The following is a 26,674-nucleotide window of genomic DNA, read 5'->3' as shown; positions in this document are numbered from 1 at the left end:
AGAGAGTCATAGCGACAAAAGTTAATATAGGAAAGAGTTCTAAATGATGTATGGCGGACTGCAGAGTCGGAGCAAGTGCAGAATGACATCAGAGAAGAGGTAGTCAATGAATGAATGAATGAATGTGTGTTGGAAGGGGAGAGAGAGAGAGAGAGAGAGAGAGAGATAGAGAGAGAGAGTTGATAGAAGAAAAAGCTGGGCATGGAGCGCTGGTTGGAAGAACAGACTGTAAAACTTGAAGAGAAAGATTAACATCGGAGAAATTTGTATTTTTTTTTTGTCTTTCTCTTTTTATATATTGTCACCGGGGAGAGTCATTTCGTCTTTACGCCTTATTAACTAACACACTCACCGCTTCGATTTCCACTCAATTTATTTATTTATTCCAGAATTTTCGTGGCGTGTGTTTACACCTACATATAAACATACATGTGTATACATACATGTTTGTGTGTGTGTGTGTGTATATAAGTCCTGGTGGGGATCTATTCGTTCGACTAAAGCCCATCAAATTGGTGTTCCAGTATGGCCGCAGTCCAATGACTGAAACAAAAGACAAAAGGTGTATAACACACATACACACACACACGTGTGTGTGTGTATGTATGTATTTATGTATTCGTATGCATGTGTGTGGGAGACAAAATACGTAATTCCTTGAACGAGGCCAAAAGCAAGGGAATATAGTTGTTTAGTATTTTAGGTTCATAAGTCAATTAGGGACTGATTCCAATCAAGAAAGACAAGAAAGTGAGTAGAAGAGAGAGAGAGAGAGACATAAAGAAAAGAAAGAGTGAAACAGAAAGCGAAAAGCATTGTTGGGGGGGGGGATGTATTTAAAAGTGAATGTGAGAAAGAAAGTGTAACAGCTACAAGATAAATGAAAGAAAGAGAATAAAAATGGTAAGACTGAATAATAGAGAGATGGTAGGAGGTAATAAAAAAAACACATAAAGAGAAACAAAGGGAGGGTTAAAAAAAATGAAAGAGTAAAACTAAGTGAGAGAGAGAGAGAGAGAGAATTCAAAAAGTAAGATTTAGTGAGAGAGAGGGGGGGATGAAATAAAGTGAGAAAAGGAGAGAGAGATTTAGTGAGAGAGGAAGTGAAAGTGAGAGTCCTCTTAGTAACAGCGACAACAGACTACCATGACGACTGTTAATGTTTGTCTGATGAGGTGAAGGACTAGGGATCTCTTGGATTGTCTACTGACTGTTGCTTACTGCACATATTCGTGTGTTTGCACGAACCGAACCCTCTACACAGGCTAGAACAAATTTAATATTCAAGCATATATACATATACAAGATATATACACAGCGAAGAATTTATATACTCACACAATCTTGAAAGATGTTCACTTTGACTATGTTGTGTGGAAAGGATCCACCTATACTTTTTGTATCATCATTATGGGATAAAGTGATGTGGACAAGACACTAGATAGATGGATGAATGGATATGTAAATACATACATATATACAGAGAGAAAAAGGAAGGACCTACAAGACGAATATTAATGCATACGTTTAGAAAACAAAGAAAAATAGTCCATATTTACAACACGTAAAACAGCTATATATATATATATATATATATATATATATATATGTACATTCTCTTATAACACGCACGTGTATGTATATTTATTTGTGTTTTATATATACACCTATTGTTGCATATATTTATATGTATGTTTAGTAACAAGAACGTTTTGTCATATAATTAACATATACCAATCTTGTTAACATGACTGAGTATATATGAATATACATTATCTTATGGTACGTGTGGTGATATGTATTGTATACATTTTCTTGTATGTACCTTTAACATAACTGAATATATGCTTTCATTGCAATATGAAGCCAACTGGTTGTGTAGATTCATTACACAGCATGCATATATATAATACACAACAGCATTTTATGCTACATTTATCTATTTGACATCACGAGTATGTTTGCTACGTGAATTTATAACCTCTTTATTTTACGTGTGCATAGATTGAAACGTTTGGTGTGAAACTCGTTAATAATAACGAATAGGGGACATTTGGGCTGCTTTCACCGTTTGTTGTTAGTGAGCCTGGAGGAAGAAGGGGAGGAAAGAGTGATGAAAAGAGAGTAAGTTGGGGGGAAAGTGTGAGAGAAAGACTGATAATTTGAAGTGAGGGGTTGAAGAGGAGGAAAGAGATAGCAAGACCGCGGTAAAATGTAAATACACACATACACGCACCTAGGTGTTATGTATGTGTAATTGTGTGAGAGATATTATTGTTACGTATTTATATATATCAAATATATATATTGAATTATGACAAAAGAATCACGAAATCTTTCACAGAAAAGAAACAAGATCGAAGAGGAAAATAAATAGAAAACGTGAGAGGGGGGGGACACATATTCAGGGAAATACTAATACACACACATAAGGCGAAGGGATAGAGCGATAAGAGAGAGTGGAACTAGGTAGAAATAGACTAAGTGTAAAGAGAATTCTTGACAATAGGCAGAGAGTAAGAAAAAAAAGAGAGATAAAAAGACAAGAGACGTGTGTATGAGAGAGAAGGTTGGGGTGTTGTTGGAAGAACAACAATATGATGATGAACAACCAGGCTGGTGCCACCACCACGGCGGCAGCAACGGCGGCGACTGGAAATAAGAAGAAATCAGGCAGCTTCTTGAGTCGGCAGGTGAAGAGCAAACACGACAACCACCAGCAACAAACACATCATACACAATCAAAGAAGGGGACGGCGACGACTGGTAGTAATGGCGGAGACTGTAGTGAGCCCTTACTGGGTGAGGAGGAACTGGCCAGGAGGGGCAACATCAGCCCCGAAGAAGTATTACGTCTGGAGAAAGTCACGGAAGGTAAGAAGTTATTCAATTTCTCACCTGATGCACTTCTGTTGTACTTCATAAACAAGGCATAATCACTAGAGCGTAGAAGAAAATGTCTAAGCTCTTATTATGACTCATAACATTCTGATTTCAAATCCCACCGAGGTCTTATTTGTCTTTCCCCTTTCGTGGTTGATAAAATACCAGTCATGTACTGAGAGTGAATGGAATTATAATGGAATGTTGTTTAATCCCGGGACTGTTCTGAATGAGCAAATCTATGGTCAATGACATTCAAGCTGTGACCATCCCATTTTTTTTTTTTTTTTTTTTTTTGCCAGCATCCTCGTTAAGATTATATCAGTGATCTTCCTTTTCCTCTTTTTAAGACTGTAGAATATGATTCAATAGATATTTGGCACCCATTTCGAGTATTTCGAATGGTCGTGTTGTAGTACTAGACCTGAGTTTTAGTGATTGAAATTGAGTCCAAACCTGGAAGAGCTGATATTGTTATCACACTGCATGCATACGTGTAATATACAGCTGGGTATTTTACACGCACTCTCGATCACACACACATATACACCTATAAGTGTTTAATAAGTCAGAAGAAAAAGAAACATGCATTCGTATATTTGGTAAAAGAGTGGGTATACTATTTATACAATGTTATAAATTTAGTCTCATAACAGCCAGTTCATGTTACCGAATGGTTTCATGCTGAAGAATCTTCCAAGTGTGTAAAGCTAACATTCCTCGAGTATGACTGATTAAATTTATCTTGCTACACTTGGAAGGTTCCAATAGGTTATTTTATATTATATATACATACACACACACCATTGTAAGCACATAACAAGGGAAAAAAATAGTACTCAAATTCCAGAGGTAGAGTAATATGCTTTATTAAAAAGCAGCAAAAATATCTCAAAAACTGTTACTCAGAGTTTCGCGTTCCTGTTCATTGGACAGTTTTGTTTAGAATCTGAAGAAAATTGTCTGAGGAGAGCAACGTGAAACTCTGAGTAACAGTTTTTGTGATATTTTTGCTACTTTTAATAAAGTATATGTGTGTGTGTATATATATCAATAGATAGATGAATGAGTAATAAAACATGGCACAAATGTTTTAGTGCCCAAGCAGTTTGTTTGCAATCAGTGTATTACATATGCAAAAATTACCAGCCTTTCCCTCAAGCATTTCAGAAACATTAGGGAGTGGTTGATGAATTTAGCTAATGTGATACACGAACTGCAAATAAGTTGGCATTCAATTGAAACATTTGTGACATGTATTGAACTCTCATTGTCTATTCATGTTCATTTATTATATTCCTTCACTGCATAACATGTAGCTATTAATCATGTGAGGGGATGATAAAATAGGAATATTTATTTGTATTCCCACATTACACCGCTAACCAATTACCCACTGGAGACTACTGAACTAATAACCACAAAATCCAAACCAAACTAATATATATATATATATATATATATATATATATAATATTAGGGATAAAAATCCAAATTTACAGGTAAAAACTCAATTAAATTCAATTTATTAAAAATTAAATTAAGTTTCACAGTATAAAATATATGTATATATATAGTTTTAGGGAAAAGAACCAAAGTTCATGAACTCATCGATGAAAATCCACAGTCACATATAGAAAAATTAATAAGTAAAAGCACAATAAACAAGTATAATATAATACAAAGTAAATATCATAAGATAATGATAATAAAACAACTACACTTGTTTCGTAACCAGTTTTCAAATAGAAAGAAAATTTAAATTTTCTTTCTATTTGAAATAGATGAATGATATACAATTAAAAGGCAAAGAAGCAAGAAAGCATTTCGTTACATATTGGAGAAGGTGTGTGTGTGTGCTTATACATGTATGTATGTATATATATGTGTAGTGTACGTATGTATATACATGTATGTATATATATGTGTGTGTGTGTGTATATCTATTTCTCTATCTTTATATATATATATATATATATATATATATATATATATGTGAATACCCTGTGAATACCCGTCAGAGTGTAAGTATCTTGAGAGAAAAGCTGAACATTAGAAGCATCAGTTGTGGCGTGCAAGAGAGACGATTGCGCTGGTATGGACATGTGGTGAGAATGGAGGAGGATAGCTGCGTGAAAAAGTGCCACACCCTAACAGTTGAGGGAACCCGTGGAAGAGGTAGGCCCAGGAAGACCTGGGCTGAGGTGGTGAGGCAAGACCTTCGTACATTGGGCCTCACCGAGGCGATGACTACGGACCGAGACCTTTGGAAATGGGCTGTGCGTGAGAAGACCCGGCAAGCCAAGTAAGATCGTTGCCAGTGCCCCTGGACTGGTTCTTGTGCGGGTGGCACATGAGATGCACCATTTTGAGCGTGGCCGTTGCCAGTACCGCCTGACTGGCTCCTGTAGGATTTTCGAGCGAGATCGTTGCCAGTGCCCCTGGACTGGCTTGTGCGGGTGGCACATAAAAGACACCATTTCGAGCGTGGCCGTTTTCGTGCGGGTGACACGTAAAAGCACCCACTACACTCTCTGAGTGGTTGGCGTTAGGAAGGGCATCCAGCTGCCAAATCAGACTGGAGCCTGGTGTTGCCATCCGGTTTCACCAGTCCTCAGTCAAATCGTCCAACCCATGCTAGCATGGAAAGCGGACGTTAAACGATGATGATGATATATATATATATATATATATATATATATATTTGTATTATTGCATACATATGTATGTAATCCCAATAAGGCAAAGAAATCAGTTACCATTCTTTCCATACATAGCTTTCAACACTTGTTTATGTAAAAGTTTGAAGTCAAACTTATGTAATAATTGCAGTTTTAGACATTAGAGTGGCACTTCATCAAAAGTATGCTCTTACATTGTATGTATATATGCATATAGATGCATGTATGCATATAGATGCATGTATGCATATAGATGCATGTATGCATACAGACATACATACATACTTATACATACATACACTTGCATACATAAAATACTCCTACATAGGCAAAGAATATGCATGAAATGTAAAAGAGCCTTGACCTGGTTAAAACATTCTCAAAGGATATTGGGGGGTAGTGTTTCGTCAATGTTTCTATATGTTTCTGAAAATTGGGAAAGCTGTAAACTAGACTATGTACATTTCTATCAAATACTTAATTGTATCCCTATATTGTATGAGGAATGTTGCAGGAATCTAAAGGTGAATGAAAACATATCTTACAATGGTTCTTGTAACAAAACATGTGTCACTAAAAAATATTACAGCTGAATAAAGAAAATTTGGACCTCAGAACTCTCTGCATTCAATAAGGCAGTGGCCCACAATGTGTTTGCAGTGCCAATACTCATGCCACCATTTGGGCTGCTTGATTGGACACTTGATGAGATCCGAGCCATTGATGTGAAAACCTGGAAAATACTAACAAACATACATAATTTCCACATCAACAGTGACATAGGCTGCCTCTGCCTAAAATAAAACAAGATGGTAGAGGCTTAACATTGATCCAAAATGCCTTTGAATGTCACATCATATCCCATTGGCAACATCTTATAACCACCAATTGTTGAAGTATATCCTTTGACCAAGTTTGCATACATGAGTCTGATGGCATCATAAGACTTGGAAGGTAGCATTCCTTGTCTAATAACCTTAAATACATGCCCAAAGAAGTCAGATGACTCTACCTCAATATATCATCAGATGAAAGGATTAGTGTATACGAGCAGAAGATTATGCATGGATATGTCAGTAGAAAGCTCTGAGATGATAGTAACATTGATCATCAAAACAGTGTATCATGGACCAACAGCTGGATTACTTCCACTTTGAAGGGTATGAATTTGCAATCCAGGAACGAAAAACACCAATCACATACCTGATGCACAAAAGGAATAGAGATGCAGGAAAACGTGACAACCAATGCAGACTTTGTGGAATTAATAGCAAAAATATCACCCACATCATAAGCAGTTGTCCAAAAATATCATCATGGCATTATCTATCGAGGAGACATGATGTTGTAGCTAGGGCACTATAATAAGGATAACCCCCCAAGGATAAAGAAATAAAAAAACCCACAGTATGATGGAAGCCATGGCTATTCATAATAAAAAGGACTACTGGTGGAATGTCCTAGTGAAAGCCTCAACAAAATGTAAACACAATAAACCTGCTATAATAATTTGGGATAGAGAAGAGAAACTGTGTACAGTTGTGGAAATCGGCAAGCTGAAGATCAGTGAGAAATAGAATACCTATGCTGAAACGTTGAGAATCTGCAGTTACTCTATTCAGACTAAAAGTTCAGGTTTATACCTGTAATTATTGGGGCACTGGGATAAAATACTGCCTAAATACCAATCTTGAGAACTTAGGCTTCGCAAAACAAGAAAGGAAAAAGCTGATTTGAAGACTACAGATCCAAGCCATCACTGGAACTGTAAAAATCTGTAAAACTTTCCAAAAGTCTATAATTTAAGTATATATACAAGCATGTCTAGAAATGCAAATATATGCATAAGACATATATAAAACAAAATATACAAATTTGCATGTATACATACATACTCGAAGTGACAAGTTGCGTATTTGGCATGGGAGACTATTTATCAAAAATACGATGAATACTATCTCCAACTTTGGAGCCACAACTATCAGCTTTGTTAAATAACTGGTTAATCTTCATATGAATTAACTGAGGGAGCTTTTTATTCATGATTGTAGTGATTTTCAACTGAAACTTGAATTTAGCATGCAGAGAGTTACTACAAATAGCATGGCTGGACACAACATCAGCAACAACATAATCGAGGAACAGAACAAAAACAACAGCTCAACAGGTAAACAAATTCTTTCTAGCTTTAGTTATAAAAGAAACCGTAACCACAAAACTCATTAACTGCTACGGAAAAGCGAAACAAAACCCCTCTCTTGGCTATAGGAATCGATTGGAATCATATTGGGACGATTTGCATCCAGAATTAAATCCTTTTACTGCGAAGCAACGACGCCAACAGATTCCATAGTGCCTGCCAGCCAAACTACATTACAGGCTCAAGTAACTGACCACTTTCTCTATGATGTTTATACTTTCTGTAAACCTCTTATCATTCATGTTAAGGATGTCTGAAGGATATCTCACTGGTTCACAAGGAAACAGAAATACCAAAATTAAACACTGTTTCTCTGTGGATGACTTAAAACTTCATGCAAAGAATTTGCATGAGATGAAAAAGAGCCTTGACATAGTTACAACATTCTCAAAGATTGTAGGGTTGGAGATTGGTCAGGATAAATGTTATATGGTTGTGAAAAGGGGGGAAAACTATAAACCAGAGCAATAACATCTCCATCAATGATTTGACTGTTTCCCCTGTATCTGACGAGGAATGTTACAGGTATCTAGGGGTGGATGAAAATATATCTTACAATGGCATCTGTAACAAAACACACGACACTAAAGAATATGACAGCTGAATAAAGAAAATTTGAACCTCAGAATGCTCTGCATTCAGTAAAGCAGTGGCCCACAATGTGTTTGCAGTACCAGTACTCCTACCAACATTTGAGCTGCTCAGTTGGACTGGACGTTCGATGAGATCCGAACCATTAATGTGTAAACCCCAAAAATACTAACAAGCACACATAATTTCCACATAAAAAGTGACAAACTGCCTCTACCTAAAGCGAAAACAAGGTGGCAGAAGCTTAACATTGATCCAAAATTCCTTTAAATCTCACATCATATCCCTTCTGTAACATTTTTTAACCACCAAATGTCAAAGTGCATCCCTTGACCAAGTTTGCATACGTAAGGCTAATAACATCATAAGATTTGGAAAGCAGCTCCTTGAGCAACACTCTTTGTCTGATAACCTAGAATACATGCCCCAAAAAGTTGCACAACTCTGCCACAGCATATCATTAGATGAAAGGATGAGCAGAAGACTATGCATGGATATGTTGGTAGAAAGCTCTGTGATGATTGTAGCATTGATCATCAAAGCAGTCTGTCATGGAGCAGTAGCCGGATTATTACCTCCCACTTTGAAGGATATGTTACCCGATGTTATCCAAGGGGAAAGCAAAGGCTGATACAAGTTGGCACCAGTGATGTCACAACTCATTTCTACAGTTGAGTGAATTGGAGTAACGTGAAATAAAGTGTCTTGCTCAAGAACACAACACACAGCTTGGGTTGGGAATCAAATTACCTGATGATTGTGAGCCTGACGCTCTAACCACTGAGCCATACACCTTAAAGTATATATGTAATGTATGTATGTATATATGTGTCTATGTGTATATATATATATATATACATATATATATGTGTGTGTGTGTATGTATACATATATATATATATCATCATCATCATCATCATCGTTTAACGTCCGCTTTCCATGCTGGCATTGTTTGGACGGTTTGACTGAGGACTAGCAAGCCAGAAGGCTGCACCAGGCTCGAATCTGATCAAGGTTTCTGCAGCAATTACTTAATAAAGGAAAAAATGTATGGTAAATAAACAAACAACATAACGTATACTAATTGTGAAAATGAACGGGAGACAAACAGGAGGTCCGTAATTCTTCATCAGTTATCAACCAATTAGTAATATTCAGTTTTGCACTTTTAACGATAAGACTGAGTGCTTCCCAATTGGCAGTTCCTGCAAAAAACAAAAGTTTTCTTGTGGAGGATTAGGGACGAGAGCATCTTTGAAGTTTTGGGGTAGTACCTCCTCCTGCTAGATGAGGTGGAAAAGCTGATGGAGTTTCTCAATCAAGGTCCTGCCGCCCTCTTTATAGATCTCAGCTGGGATAGAGTCTGAGCCGGGCGCTTTCCCGGTGGACAACAGGCAGATTGCTTTCTCAATCTCTTCGAGGGTTGGGAGTTCATCCATTTCTTTGTTTACAGTAATTTGGGGGAGGCGGTTCATTTTCTGTGACAAACTGTGCCAGAGTATCTAAATTATAGGAAGTTTCTCAGAGAATTTCATGGCACAAATTTTGTTGCTGCCTGTTGGTAGATGGTAATCCATACTCATGTAGATCTTTCCCTCCCAAATGATGGACTTTATCCTTAAGCAGTATCAGTCTCATTGAGAATATAGCCATTTACTTGAAGGTCAAGGCTTGGATTTTCCCTTTGAGCATGATTGAGACATCCTCACTCAGTTCATGCTTGTAGTTCTCCCATAGCTGGAAGAAGGTTGGGTTTTATTTCCTCCCATTGAGGGTTGCAGTTGAGAGTGACAGAAATATCTGCTTTTCCATATGTCATAGCATCCCGTGTTCATTTGTGCATATATCGAGGACTACCTGTGAACGATGATGGAAGGATAATAAGTTATCCCATGTTTTGAATATGACCATCTGTCCTGAGAACATATTGGAGATGAACATAATTTTAGCCCTTATCTTTTTTTGATTGTTACGAATGTACAGGAGACACTTACTCTCAACTTTAGCATACACATCAACCAGGTATTGCTGAAGTAGGTCACGATACATGTGTACCTGATTTGATTGTTCTGGGTAAGAATAGAAGTTGGTAAGAATAGAAGTTGGTAAGAATAGAAGTCATTTGACGACACCTTTTTGTTTGTAATTGGCTCTCTTGTTGTAGATTGAATCTGTGGAATATTGAAATGATATCCATCTTGTCCATTCCACAAAATAAGAGGATACTGGAGAGCATCATAAGAATGACGAGTCTCTGAAACATGTGTAAGGTTGTTATCTCGAGCATGAATGAGAATATCCCAATTGTCATGAGGATCACTTTCCATAAGGATGGCTACTTCATTAGGTGTGGGCTCATTAAAATGATGTACAGGACCAAGAAGTAATTTCTCAGTGCAGATAACAATTTGATAATCATCTTGAGGCTGATATTCAATAACTGTTTTAAAGGTTTGAACCAGGGCATTGTTTTCATATAACATATTTTGCAAATTGTGAACAATGTTTATATCCAAATTGCTGAAGTTTTGACCCCTCCTTTGAGTTTGTTGCCCAACGTCACTCATAAAGTAAATTTGGAGGAACTTGGTTGTTCATTTGTGGGTAACAGGGAACCGATGAGATGATAGACTTGCCCTTGAACTTTGAATGTCGGCACAAATCCATATTCAGCTATCTCCTTAGATGCACTAAGTGATGGCATTTGAAATTCAGAGTTGTATTGTCTGATATTGTTCAGAAAATCCTTTGACTAGATGGAAGTGCCTTCCAGAAGATCCAGAAGAGGTTGAGGAGTTGCTGGTAGTGCTTGCAATCTTACCTTAATGCCTGAGCAGCGTATGCCATTAGTTTCATTTGGAAATTTGAAAGCTTTGCAGAAATGACAATTTGAGTGTAGCACACCAATTTGTACAGAATTATCATTTTTATAAGACTGGGATGGATCATATGTGAAATATAGTTGCTTTGAACTTGCTATAGAAAGAGGTCTATGTTTGTGATGGTTAGTCAGGGTCAGAGCAGTAGAAATGTGGCCTGGGTGTAGCCCCAAAAAGTTTAGGAATCACTGATTTAGGTTAATTAGGTAAGATTTCAACCATTTTGCTGACCATTCAAATTGTCATATTCCCCAAAATATTCATCTAAATTTCATAAATGAGGTATCAAAATGTTTCTTTTTGGATGTTCTCCAAGAGAAAGTAGAGTAGAAATTGCATTTAAATGTTTTCAAAAATTCATAGTGATATCTACTTAAAGAGCACTAAAAGTATAGGATAATCAGAGCTATAAAGCTTTTAATCAAGCTTAGGTTCACTCAGTTTGCTCAGCCAGCAGTGAGGAGAAGATCCGTATTAAGGCAACAGCGTAACTGGGGGTTCAGTTTTGACTTTACCATGCAAACATATTGGGCAAGTGTGTGTCTTCTGCCAAAGATTTGAGTGAAATTTGCCAGGTAGAAAAAATAAAAGCCAACTGGGGGATTATTATTCTTGTTGGATAATAGATTTAACCTGTTGCTTGCTTTGACACCACCACCTTATACTTGGGGGCTTTTAATTAAATCCATTCTGTTGCAAGCATTCAGGCCAGGCCTCCAATCTGAGATGATGGTGGTGGTACCCTCTTCCTCATCCTCCAGGGTTAAACCATCATTCTATGATGAATTAGTTATCAGAAAACAATTATACATTCATCCTATTGTGTTGCAACTGCTTTAATAGTATTGATTAGCTTTGGTTAGGAGAAATCAATCAATAACTGATGTTCAAATTACTGTTGTTGGTGCTTAGCCCTGTACTCTACTAATTATGTAAAAATTTTATTTGTTTGACATATTCTACAAGCCTTTGTAGCTAAATATTGCTGAATATGAACCATCTTATTAAATAATTGCCTCCAAACTATCACAATATCCTATTTAGTTTAGGAAGAAATACCAAACAAATCTAAGGTAAGTTACTATATTTAAACATCTCAATGAACACCAGTTTTCCATTCACTCAGAATCTCATTGTCCAGTCCTGACAGTCAGTATTCATCGATACAAATTGAGCTATAATTTGTTTAAACCTTAAATCTAGACAGGTTCTCTTTTTATTAGCTGGTAGTAGACAAATTTGTGAAGGAAAAAGAATAGTAATATAGACTAATTAGTAAAGTAAATATATTGTTCATTCATATATGAAAAGATTCTCTGATGTCCTTTCACCTACTTCTCATGATTAGTGAAAATATTAATTATTGTTAATTACATATTTTTACAGCAACTTTCAGTTCTAACATTTGATAGATCACAGAATTCACTTCATCCTGCTTCAAATGTTGCTATAGAAACAATGGATTGTTGGTTACAAATTATGTTAGTAAAATAACAACTCTTTATTTCAACTAATCATATCACCACAATCCCATTCTAAACACATTTATGACTATTGTTGTGAGAAGTGATTTGAATTATTGTTGTTGTTCTGTTCACTGTTAACTGGGGTTGTTTTTTTCCTGTTCACTGTTACCATTGTTGCACTGTTCTGTGTTGCTGTAGTGTTTACTGTTACCATTAATGTTGTTAATGCATCAACGAGTGCAGCTGTTGATTCGTCTGCTGCAATGGTACAGTTTATATTGAGTTATTGACATGAAATTCCATCTAATTCTGTGTTTGCAACAATTCCAAGCAGCAACAACAACAACAACAGTAATTTTAGTATTAATATTTATTGACTTTTTAAGCTCATCATTGAAATGTTTGTGTAAATTTAGACTAATTATTTTGAAATAATTACACTGATTAAATTATGTGTCACTTTTTGTTAGGCATCCATGTTTGTGCACACAAATATGGATGTAAAATGTTTACAAGGCCTTTCTCTTGTTTCTGAGAGGACAAAACTCCAGAGTAAATGGCATAAAATAATAGTTGAAGCTTTTCTAGGAAATATATTTTAGTTGAGTGGTGTAAATCACGATTTAGTTTTTGTAAGAAAATTTTAATGACAGATCTTGTGATCTATGGACTGATTGCTTTGAATCCACTGAAGATGAACAACAACAACAACAACAGCAGTAACAGTTTTATGATTGTCTAGCCTCAGTTTTGTATATGTTGGATCTTGTTTTTTTTTTTCTTAGAATAAAAAACGTATGGATCTTGATGTTACATGCTGGGAATTTGCTATTTAATAGGATTCTTGTCTCTTGTGTTATATTTGTAAGGCAACTCTCAGTCAATGCATGAAAAGTCTGTCTTGCTATGTATAACAAGCCTGTCATTTCATTTGCTTATTTATAACATGGACCTGTTAAAATTCTTCTTATATAAAAGTCTTACAACAAACATCTCATCTACCAACTGTCACATTGGATTTCATGTTAACTTATATTACACAAAAATAGATGACATGTACCTTATGCTTTACAAGTAATAGAAGTAATTTACCCTGGTGTATATAAATAGAGATGATCCACTCTGGTATGTAGAAGCATAAAGGTGATATGCTTTATTGTATTCAGCAGCCATTTTTTCATGTACTTCTTTCAAGTGTTGATAAGGAACAAAAAGAGAGATAGACACATGCATGCACGCATGTGCGCACGCACACACACACACAAGACAGGCTTCCTTCAGTTTCTGTCTAGCAAATATACTCACAAGGCTTTGCTCAACCCAATGTTATAGTAGAAGATGCTTACCTAAGGTTCCACACAGTGAGACAGAACCTAGAACCATGTGGTTCGGAAGCAAACTTCTTCCCACACAGTTTTATGCCTTAGGTATTTGGGCTAAATTTGGCGGTTTTTATGTCTCTTATTTTCAGGGCTCATCTTGTGGAGTTTCTACCCACAACTTTTCTACATATCAAGCAGGGTCATCTCTCTGAAGGAATCTGTGATTTGTCTGTTTTCCTGCTTACAGGGACTTTAGTCTTTGCTAAATTAACTCTAAGGCCCTTCGATTCTAGACCTTGCTTCCACACCTGAAATTTCTTCTTGTTTTGGTAGTGATTCAGCTATAAGACCAAGGTCCTCAGCATAGAGGAGCTCCCAAAGCAGCCTGCCTTAAATTACTCTGTTATTACCTAGAGGATTATGATGTACAAGTGGGGGCTGAGGACCAATCCTTGGTTTACTCCTACCTGTACACTGAATTCATTGCTATGTCTTGTGTGGCTCTCATCAACCACTCATCTCTCCCTTGCTTCTGCATTGACAACCAGATAAAGGAGCGGGGACCTTGTCAAATGCTTTCTCTATGTCAACAAAAGCCGATACAGAGGTTTATTTTTGGTTAAGTACTTCTCCTACAACTGCCTTATGGGGAATGTAACATCAGTTGTGATTCTCTCAGGCACAAAATCAAACTGCATCTCATCTAGACTAACTCTCATCTTAATTAATTGAATTATGACCCTCTCTTAACTTTCATCATTTGGTCCAACAATTTGCTAGCTCTGTAATTATTTCTGTCTTAACCCTTTCGTTACTCTATTTATTTTGAGATGCTCTGTATTTCTTTCAATCAGTTTTAAATATAACAAAGTATTTAGTAAAATAACTTAGTTATCATTAAGCTAGTGTTAGGAACATAAATTGTGACTAAGGTTTGGTGGAAGATTTTAATTTGAAACTTATGACAACAAGACATTTATACTCAGAGCCAGAGCTGGTTTCAGCCAGGTTGGTGTCAAAAGGGTTAAGGTGTCACCTTTACCTTTGTAGTAGTCAACCCTGGTGCTGCTATACCAGTCACTGGATATGACTCCCTCGTTTACAACTTGATTAAGTATACAGGTGACTAGACTATAACCCACATCATCAGATATTTTAAGCATCTCAGCAGTGATTCCTGATGAACCAGGGGCTTTCTCCTTCATATTCTTCATGGCTTCATCTACCAAGCTACTGTCTATCTGCATTACTAGTCCCTCTGTTGGGTCCACCTTAGGCAGACTCTCTTTCTTCCATGTTGTGTTCTCTACATTTAGTAGCCTTTCATAGGGACACTTCCAAGCCTCACTCTTTGCAGAGTCACTAACTGCAAGTGAACCACCATCTCTGCAAATGCACTTTTCTTCAACAACATCACGGTTTTCACTGAGACACTGTCTTGCAAACTCAAACACCTCAAGCTGCAGAATATTGGCAAAATTCTTCCTCTCTGCTTCACTCTTGGCCAAGTATACCTGCCTCCTAGCTTCCCTTCTAGCTACCTGATATAGTCCTTTGCTACTGTCACCCTTCCATGCCTGTTTCTTTGCTCTAATGGTTCTCTTAACTACACTATTCCATCACCATGTCACCCTAGGTCTGGTTGGGACTTTGCACCAGTCACAAATTTGGTCTGTGGCTCTCAGTAAGTTGTAGGAATTTCCTGTTATCCTCTATGTTACATGTCTGTAACCCCTCCTCCTCCTCCTCCTTAAATAGAATGGCACCATACTACATGTTACTTTGTGCTTATATCAAATATTAAAAGGCTGCTTATGGCAGCATATTACATGTTCTTTTGCATTGTCTTAGATGTAGAAGCTACTTGATAGCAATTAAAAAATGTTTCTAATTGCTTGTCTTATCAACTTGACATTTTATTTTCTGTGCTGTTTGAAGCTAGATTGATATTTTAGCTGACTAAATTTTGTTACCTGACTTCTACACAAGAACAGGGAACAAAATATTTATCACGGCACCATGATAAAAACTGTTGTCTCTGATAATCTGTTTACATATCAGGGAACCATTGTTATAGATGAAGGACAGTAATAAAATAAAGAGAAAATTAAGGGAGTAGTTAGGAAAGTAGGTGAGAAATATAGCAATTATAACAGGATATTGTGTTAATGTATGTCTGTAATGATCAGTAGGGATCCACTTGTCATTGACTATGGCCTTCCCTTTAGTGTTTTTGTTTTTGAAAAATTATATTAAATGATACTCTGGCTTTACATTGAATTAGTACAATTTGTGTGGGTTTATTCAGGTGTATGCACATGAGTTTATTTGTATCCGTCTGTATGTTTGTGTGTGTGTGTGTGTAAAAGTCATTATCATCATCATCGTTTAACATCTGTTTTCCATGCTGGCATGGGTTGGACGGTTTGACTGGGGTCTGGCAAGTCAGGAGGCTGCACCAGACTCCAATCTGACTAAGTGAAATGATTAAAATGGATAAAGTATAAATGAGAAGGCATATCACCTGAAAGCAAATCTTTTAAATTTTAACTGTTTAACTTTTTGCAGTTTTCCATTGATTTTTTTTTTTTTTCTTTTTACATAAGTTTTTCAAGACCATATTTTATAGAAACTTTACGATTTTTCAAAAACAGATTTTCAAGACAAACTATGTCTGTGTGTTCATCTTCTTGTCTCATATATTCTGAGCGAGCCGTAAATGTGAAAGTTGATGTCGGACTGCTGCTGTTGTAAAGGCTGTTGCCAGTCTTTTGGCAACAGGGTCTTCTATGCATTGAAATAGACTCTGCTATCTTTCAGTGTCCGTTTTTGTGAAGGATTCACCCAATTTCATTTAATTACTTTCTTAGTGACTCAAATTCTGATGCACATATCTGAATTCACATAGTAATCGATAAATTATGAGACAACAGTTAAGAATATTGTAGTTATGTTACACATGAACTATACTCTTCAGAATGAAAGACATTGGAATAATTTTTGTGCAGTTCTTCTACATAGAATTTACATTTGTTCCATTCAGTCCATTCTTTTTTTTTTTTTTTTTTTTTGATATGTTTTAGCATGACCCTTATATGATGTACCCTTTTGATATTTTTTAATTGTCTTGGTCAGGTTTACATGATTCATCAACGCCTTTTACACTCTTTGAATCACTCGATTATAGCAACTAGGGCCACACAGATTAAGAAAATTTTCACTCGGTTCATCACACTGTATGTCACTGTAGCTAATGCTCATTAACTATGGAGTTATGTAGTTCAACAGGCTATAAATATGTGCCACATTGTATGAGCAACTAGTAATTTGTTGGTAGTGATGATTTCCATAACCGTTATGAATGTGAAGAAAGCAATGTGAAATAGAAATAATTCTAATTTCCTATCTCAGTTTGAAATTCACTTGGTTTGCAGGCAATGGTTAGTTTGCAACAATCTTTCATTTAAAAATTGCCTTTTCTCTAATTGGTTTTGAGTTAACTCCCTTGCTTTTGTTTGGTTTAGTTAATCATTATTCAACCATGTTTAATTCTTGATACAGTTATTGTCTTGTTGCTCACCTCATTAAGGTTGTTAGTAATTATTTCACTATTTGCCAAATTAAACTTTTTCTATACTTTGATCCATCACTAAGGTTGATCTTTTACACACACTCTTTTGTTCTGTATCTTTGTCTTCCTCTTATGTGTTTATGCATGTTTATATTTATCCATATCTTACTGCTACTAATGGCAACACAGCCTCTGTCTGCTCTTGCATAGCTCTCCAACTTGCCAAATGATATTTTTATGTAGCTACATGACTACAAATCAACACAAATTCATTCTTACTATGTTATCCCTGCACTTTTTTTTTAACCTAGTCCAATGTTTCTAATCCAACACTTTCCTATTTCTCTTTAATCTTCTCCATGCCATCATTAACTTTGTTGCTAGACTCAAAAATTGAGATAATGAGGATGACAGATAACGGTAATGTGAATGGCTGTTAAATGATAGCCTTGTGTCCATTTTTCTGTAACAATTCTGATGAACATATCTCATTAGGTGTTCAGTGATTTGTGTTCACTCAGTAACATTTGTCCTCTCATTTTCTTTCATTCTGTGTGTGTGTGTGTGTGTGTGTAGTGATGGGGACAGAGGAAGGATTCATAAGTTTCAGCCACAATAATCAGCTTTATGGTTTTTACTGCTGAATTCTCTTAGCAACTGATTTTTGCAGTTCAAACATGAAGTTGAATATTATAAAGAGCTGACTGATCCGTTTCAATTGAAGCTGTTCTTTCTACTACAACTACTATAGTAACTAGGATACTATAAATGCACCACTTCTGTGATTGGAGTACTATGAGTATCATAACACTATGAGTATCATAACACTAACTAGAGTACATTAGATGTGCCACTATTGTAAACAGTGTATTATAGATGTATCACTATAGTAACTAGAATACTATATTGTGTGCCACTATAGTAAGTGGGGAGCTATAGCTGTACCATTACAGAATTTCTCCACAAAATTGTATATCATTGTAGATACTGGTTAGTATTTTCAATGATATTAGCACTTCATCACTAATTTTCTGCCATTTTATTAACTAAGGCACACCTCATAAAAATTTGATTGAGTAGCACTGATGTAGTATAAAGTTTTGATTCTGAATGATTAAATGTATTTCCCATATCCTGCATGTTATCTTGATTAATTTGGGTTTGAGAATGTTGAAAAGATTTTATTACTGCCACATCTAGCTCAAAAATATATGGCCTAAAAGTTAATGAAAGTGTCATTACCAATGCTATTCTATGAATAATACACTTCATCCTTCACTGAGTCAGTCTGCCTATCAATAGATATCACTGGATAAGAACAACGCATCCTTGTAAAATTGAGGAGTATTTTATTAGCTTGCAATGCTTCATTCAACTCTTTGCAAAAGTATAGCTTGAAGGGAGATTATATATATATAAACAGACACACTTAAGAAGGAAGGAAGGAAGTGGGCTGTAACAAAGTCTAGAAAACCGCATTCGCTACAGACTGTGCTACTCATACACATAAATGTATGCATATGCACACATGTATGCATGCGTGCACGCGCGCACACACACACACACACACAGTTGAAGCAATGATTTTTTTCCCCCCACCTTTTTGTACCCTTTTTATATATAAAATAATACAATAAGCCATCATTTTTGATGGCATGGGGGTCAGCTAGTGTATATATAATGATTGTTAGTCTCATGTCTACTTCATTCCACCAAATGCCACTTACCAAATTCTTCCTCCTCACAAATGTTATTCACTTTGAGTTCTATTTGCAAATGTTGAAGATTGAACAATGACTATAGTAAGCTCCCTAGTCTGAAAGGCTAGCAGAGTCCGTTGGCACTCTTTTTACCGTCTTAAAAGGGAGTGGATGGCAAATCAACATCAACTGTTTGATCAATACAGAATCATTACAGGTTTGTTTTGCCTTGATTTATAAACAATTCACTCTTTTTATGAGATTATCCTGTCTGAACAAGCATGCCAAGAATAAAAGCTGTATAATGGTGATGGTAACATTGTTTTTCTTGTTGTTGTTAGAAATTTCATTTAATTAGGCAAAAATACATTGCTTTTTGCTTGTTGAATAGACTATTTTCATAATAAATAAGAATTTTTTCTTATGTGATATCTTGAAGAATATAATTGTTAATGGGGTATCTTTTACACATAATACACATGTATACACTCATGACTACTCTAACCTCTCTGTGTACATAGATACCTGCATACTACACCATCAGTAAGAAAATGTCTTTGATGAATATGAACTAATTGACATTTTGTTTAGAGGAGTTACCTAATAGAAGCAAAATCAATATTTAACAGAAAAATTCACTTGGGTCTTCTGAGTAACTTGTTAGTTCCTGTTGTGGCTTCAATTTCTTGAGTAGCTGCAGAGACTAACTAGACGACTTTTCACTGTTTATTTAACACCTGATTTTACTTCCTTTACCATTAATGTCTCGGTTTTACTAAGCTGCAGAGGTCTTCTCAACCACACCAAATCACTAATTGTCTCTATCCTTTCTCACTGCTTTTTTTAGATCATGTTTTCACCACTTCATCCCATGTCTTCCTCTTCCACAGATACCCTCCACATTTAGAAATCACCACTTCTTTATGCAGTTGTCTCATCCATATGTCTAGTAGGCTCCTGTGAAACTGTCCCATGCCAGCATGGAAGGCAGATGTTAAATGATGATAATGATGATGATGACCTTTGCATTAAACGAGTTCCCGTTGCTAAATAATATTTAAGATTTTTAACAAAGTTATTATGTTATGACTCTATAATGTTATTTTGTTGTTCTTCAGAAGATGTTATTTTTCGGTCTTGTTCCTAAAGATAAATTGGAACCATTACATATCAGCTGAAATCTTTGTATTTTACCAGAACTTGTTATCTAAAGAAGATTTGTAAAATGAACCAGATTCTTGTGATTCATTCTGTGAATTACAAACTTTTAAAAATTATATTCAATTCAATAAAAAGCTAATAAAATTGTTGAAGTCCTTGTAACATATTTTCTACTTTCTGCTGTTTTCTTTCTTGCTAACTACTTTTGTAAGCTTTCTGAATTTTGTGCAAGTTGACCAATTTTTTTAATTTTTTATTCCTTTTCCCTTCAGGTTATCTTTGTCCTCCTGAAGCCAATATATATGGGATAGATTTCATCCGATTCAAGCTTAGGGACTGTGATACAGGAGAAACATTGTTTGAAGTTCTCAAACAAGAAGACACAGGTTAGTGTTTATAAATAAATTGATTTGTTTTCTGGTGTTGCATGCATCAGTATAAGAGTGTCAGTAAACATTATCATACACACATAACTGAGGTTCTCCTTTATATGTATTTTGTTGCTATTTTGGAATAAACTTTTATTTAACAATGTTCATACATATTTTGAAGTACAGGTTTCATTGTATTAATTTATGCTAATAATTTCTGCCTTCATTGTTTATTCTTGTTCATTTTAGGCAAAGATTGAAAAATTAATTTTGAGTAATTTTATTGCATAAGTTCAAAATGGAATGGAACTGCTCACAGTAACAACCAAGTATTTCACCAAGTGACTATTTATAAATTGACAGCTTAACATTAGTTCCAAAAATGTCATTGTATAGATTAAAGCCTTGATGGTGAACGAGAGTGAAAGGTGACCTTCAGCTAGTAATGAGGAATTGAAGGCCCATTATTGAGGCAGGTTCACACAAAACAACTGGAGAAGTTGTGGAAGAACTAAATGTTGGTCATTATTAAACATTTTTATATCACATTGAAAATTGCCAAAAATCTTGACAAATGAATACTGCATAAGCTGAACAAAGACAAAATCATTGTTATAAAGTTTGCTCTACACTATTTTTGCTATGCAAAGAAGTGCAGAACAAATTTCATAGTGAGGATCTTTTTCTTTTCGTTCAACTTATGCAGCATCTAGCAATAGAAACCATGCCAAAGTTTGGTGCAGTCTATTGGCTTGCCAGCTTCTGTCAAACCATTCAACCCATGCCGGTATGGAAAACAGTTGTTAAATGATGATGAGATGACATTGCACTTGTTGCAGTCTGAAAACACTTCAGGTTTGTTTTTGGCAAATGGGGATGCTAATTCAATTGAAGAATTTACTTATAATCCAGAAGAATGCTAAAGGATTATAAATTTATCACAGGATGCAGAAAAAAATTGAAAAAGATTATTACCTCCGCCAAGGAAGGAGGTTATGTTTTCATTGCCGTTGGTTTATCCGTCTGTCTGTCTGTATGCAAAATAACTCAAAAAGTTGTGAACGGTATTTGATGAAACTTGCAGGAAAAGTTGATAATGACACAAGGAACAGATGATGAAATTTTGGTAGGGATCCAGGAATTTTTATGGATTCTTGAAGGTTTTTTCATTTGTTATATATACTATACATGAAGTATTACGAGGTTACATTCTTTGATTATCTCCCTTGAAAACATCGCTTTCACGTAACCTATGGTGGCGTTGCTGTTTCCAAAGTTTATTTTTGTTTCACTATTAGTAATTTTACTTGTGTATCTATGGACTCTTGAGGGATGATTGATACTATACTGACCACAGAAGGATGTAAAGTAGGTAGGTAGGTTTAGTTTCATAAGTAGACAGATACCGCTTTTATCTTTGTCAGGGAATCATCTGACCATCGTCCTTGGTGTATTTCAACGTGGATCTCCTTGATTCCCCTAACCATAAGATCTTGACAACTATGAACCAGTCTGGGTTCGACCAACTAGTCCAAAAACCCACCACCGACTATGGAAACCTGCTAGATCATGTTTATGTGAACCAGGATAGGCGTCCACAAGTCACTGTAACCAACTGTTACTTTTCTGACCATGATGTTATGTGTGTATCACTCAAACTAGCTTGCTGTTGTCATTGATGTATTATAACTGGTTCAGATGATTCCTGTTTGTAAAGTTATGTTCTTGTCGACATTGGTTTGGGAAATTGGGCAATTTTCAGCATGCGTGTGTATGGGTGGAAATGAGCTGCTTGGCGGAGGTCTGCGCTCTCCAAGTGCTTTTCTAGTTCAAATATACATTTGTGTCAACCTGTAACAGATAAGAAAAAAAGAAAAACAACAGTCAAAACCAAAACCATGCTATGGGCTTAGAGAAGTACATTTTAAAAGACACTGGCCTTTTAAACTGCAAATTTTTGAAAATTTTGTTCCATAAAAAGCTTCCCCTCTTCATTTTCAGGGCTGCAATGGAAAAAATGGGCAAAATTTCCATCAAAATGGAGAAAATTGATGTGGGCATGCTGTCAGATTTTAATTAAAACTATATGCAAAGAAAGTTTATATCCAAAGTTTTCAAATGATATATAACTTTCCATGAAAATGATAAAGTATAAAATGTGTTTTTCTCCAGTGTATGATGCTCTATTATTACTTAACCTTTACGATCAGCCAGACTCAATTTTTGGGTCATCATGATTGCAGTATATTTGTAGATGTTAAAATAGAGTTGCCTCCCTTCGCTCAGTCATTCTGATCACTCAACTGTAAATTTTTTGTTTATATTCAGCATTCTATATTATGATGAATATATCCAAATTTCTTTTCTTTTTTTTATATTTCCATATACTTTTGGTGGCTTTCAGTGTGACTGTATGAAGATGTGTAATTTCTTTAACCACTACCATTTTAGATGTGTAAATTTATCATAATTATCACATCTGCTTTCTAAACTGACAGAATCCAACAAGCTGGAGGCTCACATCTTAATCCAGGGTTTTAGTTGTCATAATTGTTATGGCTGGGTGCCCATTCTAATTCTAACTACTTTACAGAGTGTACTGGATGCTGTTTTCCATAGTGCCAACACTAGTGAGATCACCTTGTAACTTGCAAGACTTAGAAGCATCCTTGAGCAAAAGAAGACAGGAGACATGGTAATCTCTTTAAGCTCGGCATTTTGAGGTTCAAGTAGGATCAGAGAAGCAAAAAGAGATTTACTATTCTCAAAGAGTTTTTCATGGCTACATTGCTTTTTCCATTGGTGAATGGGGAAATTGATGTGATAAATGTCCAAAAAGAAGAATAGAAGAGAACATGTATGCAGAAAAGGAAGGTGGATAAGGCTGTAAATGTACATAGTGGATGGATGTAGTAAATGGTGAACATAGGGTTGGAGTGGTAAATATGAGTGGGAGGACAATGATAAAATTGAGTATTGGATGGTGATACTGTATTCTATACAACAAATTCTGCTTTCACTACTTGCAGCAGCAGAATAATACAGGGAGATGACAGGTGGATTAAGAGAATAACAGGGAGATGACAGGTGGATTAAAAGGTTTCTAGTGGCTGGGGGTGAGGTGGGGGGAGATTACTATAAAGAAGAGTAGAGGATAGTTGATAAAAATGAGAAATGGATGTTAATAAGAAGTAGCTCAAGGAGTGACCCAGTTATCTGGGTGGGAAAAGAAACAGCATTTACATACTTGCTAGGGCCCCTTTGTGTGCATACACATTATGCTTTTAGAGCCTTGTTCATGTCGTGCTAGCATAACTGGGTGAGCATTTTTGAGTGCACCACTTATCATCTTGGTCCTTTGTCTTCTCCTCCTTGAGGTTCAACTTCCTGAAATCAGCCTTCACCATTCTCGAATACCTTTGAAATCCCACCAGATGCAAAACATAACATTTTTTGCTTAAATGTTCCACCGCAGTTGTTGTTTTGGTGGATTCTCATGTGAACCCCAGGATCTTTAATGCACTATGTTATCATAGACAATCCATTCAACTGTCACTTCACAAAAAAGGGTCAGTTTCACTATGTTTTAAGAGTCTATCATAGAATACCAGTTTATGCAGTGTTTCTCTAACAGGTTATGAGGGATTTGTACATCATAGTGGGAAATATACTTAAGTTTCACTAAGTGTTTATGAACAATATTTTGGAACTTCCAACATCTCTGCAAGCCCCGCTGTGATTTTGATGTTGGTTTCAATATTTACCTTCAAAAATCATCATCTAACTCTGAAGGTTTTCATGAATAGCTTGCATCTTCTAAGCTGAAATCCTACAGCACATTCACCATACACTTCACAAAAGGTTTTACATATTTCTGCAGCATTTTCAAGGAAGTAAAGCATCACATGCTGCAGCTGCAACTTTTCATTGTCCACTTTTGACCTTGATATGGGTTGATGAAAGTAAGATTTCTACTGATTTTTAGTTTGACACAACTGGCAGCTTAACACACTGCAAGTAATGTCAACGTATCAGTTGTACTAACATTTATAACTGTTATATGAAGTGTGTAAAGATTGCTCAGAATTTTCTGGATGACCCAGTATATATCATCACGTTATGTCCATTTTCCATTATGGCATGGGTAGGATGGTTTGACAGGCGCTGACCAGCTGAAGGGCTGTTCAGGCTTCACGTCTGTTTAAACATGGTTTCTATGGCTGGATGCCCTTCTAAATGCCAACCACTTTACAGAAAGTGTACTGGGTGCTTTTCATGTGGCACCAGCACTTAGGAGCCTGCAAGATTAGGGACACTCAGCTGAAGAGGGTCGCAAGGGATGAGAGCCTGTTATGCAAAGGCAACCATGCTTTTACTTAATTTGACATGTCTTTCTATGCATGGCAAACCGCCAGGGGTCTCCATAACTTTGTCATCCCCTCTGTGGGTCCCAATGTTTGTAGATCCTTTCTCACCACTTCATCCCACATCTTCCTGAGTCTATCCTTTCTACATGTCCCCTCTAATATTAGGGATCAGCCTTCCTTGATGCAACTGTCCTCATTCATATGTATTACATGGTCATACCAGCACAGTCTTCTCTCTTGCATACTACATCTGATGTTATGTATACCCAGTTTCTCTCACCAATCACTTACACTCTGTCGTATATGCACTTTCCAAGGTATGGTACCAAACCTACTTGGAATGATGCGGTCCTAAAAATAAAAGTAATTCAATATTTTGAAGATTTGGGAATTTACCAAAAACTTTAAATGACTATAAAATCTGATTGGTAACAGATATGGAGCTGACATTTTCAGAAATTACTTCTTTCATGGATACTAATATAAGGTGTAAATTTGAAGAAAATCTGAGAATCTTCACAATGAACCCTTATTGAATTTCACTGAAATGATCCTATTTTGATCAAGAGTTGGCCCAGATAACTCTTTCCACTAAAAAATCAGGAATTTTTAATGAAACACACCCAGCTTCAACTATTTGCATAGACCCCTCTACTATCTACTTGCTATATGGTAGATCATAACCCTAACCCTAACCCTTACCCTAAATGTAAAGTCACCAGATTGGATAATAATTTTCTTCAGTTGGTGTGAAAAGAATGGCATTTCTAAGATTCTGGTAGAAAAAAAAATAGAGTTTCTTACATTGAGTGAAGAGTTTATGTTTACTGAGAGGAGAAGATGCATACACAATAGAGGCAAGTGAAATTTAATGATTCAGTAATTGACATTGGAGAGCAACTCATTTGGCCTTTCAGCGTGGTTTTTTGTTGTTTTTTTTTTGATTGCAAAGCCAGCACTACAATATGTCACTCTCTTGTTTTTCATCCATCAGTTTGCTATCCTCAAAGAAATGCCTTTGTGAAATCTACAAATATAATTGGTACTTTTACTTAAAAATTTTAAGGGTCTGTGATTCTTTTAAAGACAAAAATTTGTGGTTATCATAAACTACCTTTGCAGAAGGGATTCTATTTACATTGTAAGATGGTGACCAATATGAAAAAAAATTCTTTTAAGGAACATAGAGTTGTAGATAATAGAGTAAGTGTAATTCCTCTAGTTCTGCAGCAGGAAGTGGAATAATTGAAGACTTTGCTGTAGACTGTTGGTTTGCTTCCTTTATAGGTGTTGTTACAGATGTTTGTAGAAGATTGGACTCTTCTTATAGATGATGACCTGGATATTATCTGGACTTTTGCCTTGATGTTTCTTGACTCAACAGAAATTTCAAATATTATTTAAAATCAAATGCATAAACAATATTTATTTCAATATCAGTGTCATCAGTCAACTTTTATGTGATCCAGTGTTTTGTATCAG

General features: G+C 35.9%; 1 protein-coding gene across 2 annotated transcripts in view; it reads left to right on the top strand.

Moving 5' to 3' along the window:
* Positions 1-540: 540 nt before the first annotated feature.
* LOC106872876 (protein unc-119 homolog B-A) overlaps positions 541-26,674 on the top strand; it is a 37,841-nt gene continuing 11,707 nt past the window's right edge. For both annotated transcript variants that reach the window (XM_014920024.3, XM_014920023.3), the window contains exons 1-2: positions 541-2,874; positions 20,727-20,840. In XM_014920024.3, coding sequence (XP_014775510.1) covers positions 2,598-2,874; positions 20,727-20,840 — 391 coding nt within the window. In that variant the 5' untranslated portion in view covers positions 541-2,597. The remainder of the gene's footprint in view (positions 2,875-20,726; positions 20,841-26,674) is intronic.

This window comes from Octopus bimaculoides, chromosome 24 (genome assembly GCF_046866305.1).
Source record: "Octopus bimaculoides isolate indiv1 chromosome 24, ASM4686630v1, whole genome shotgun sequence".
Classification (NCBI taxonomy): Eukaryota; Metazoa; Mollusca; class Cephalopoda; order Octopoda; family Octopodidae; genus Octopus; species Octopus bimaculoides.
Note: the sequence above shows the minus strand (reverse complement) of the source record. Positions and strands in the feature narration are given on the sequence as shown.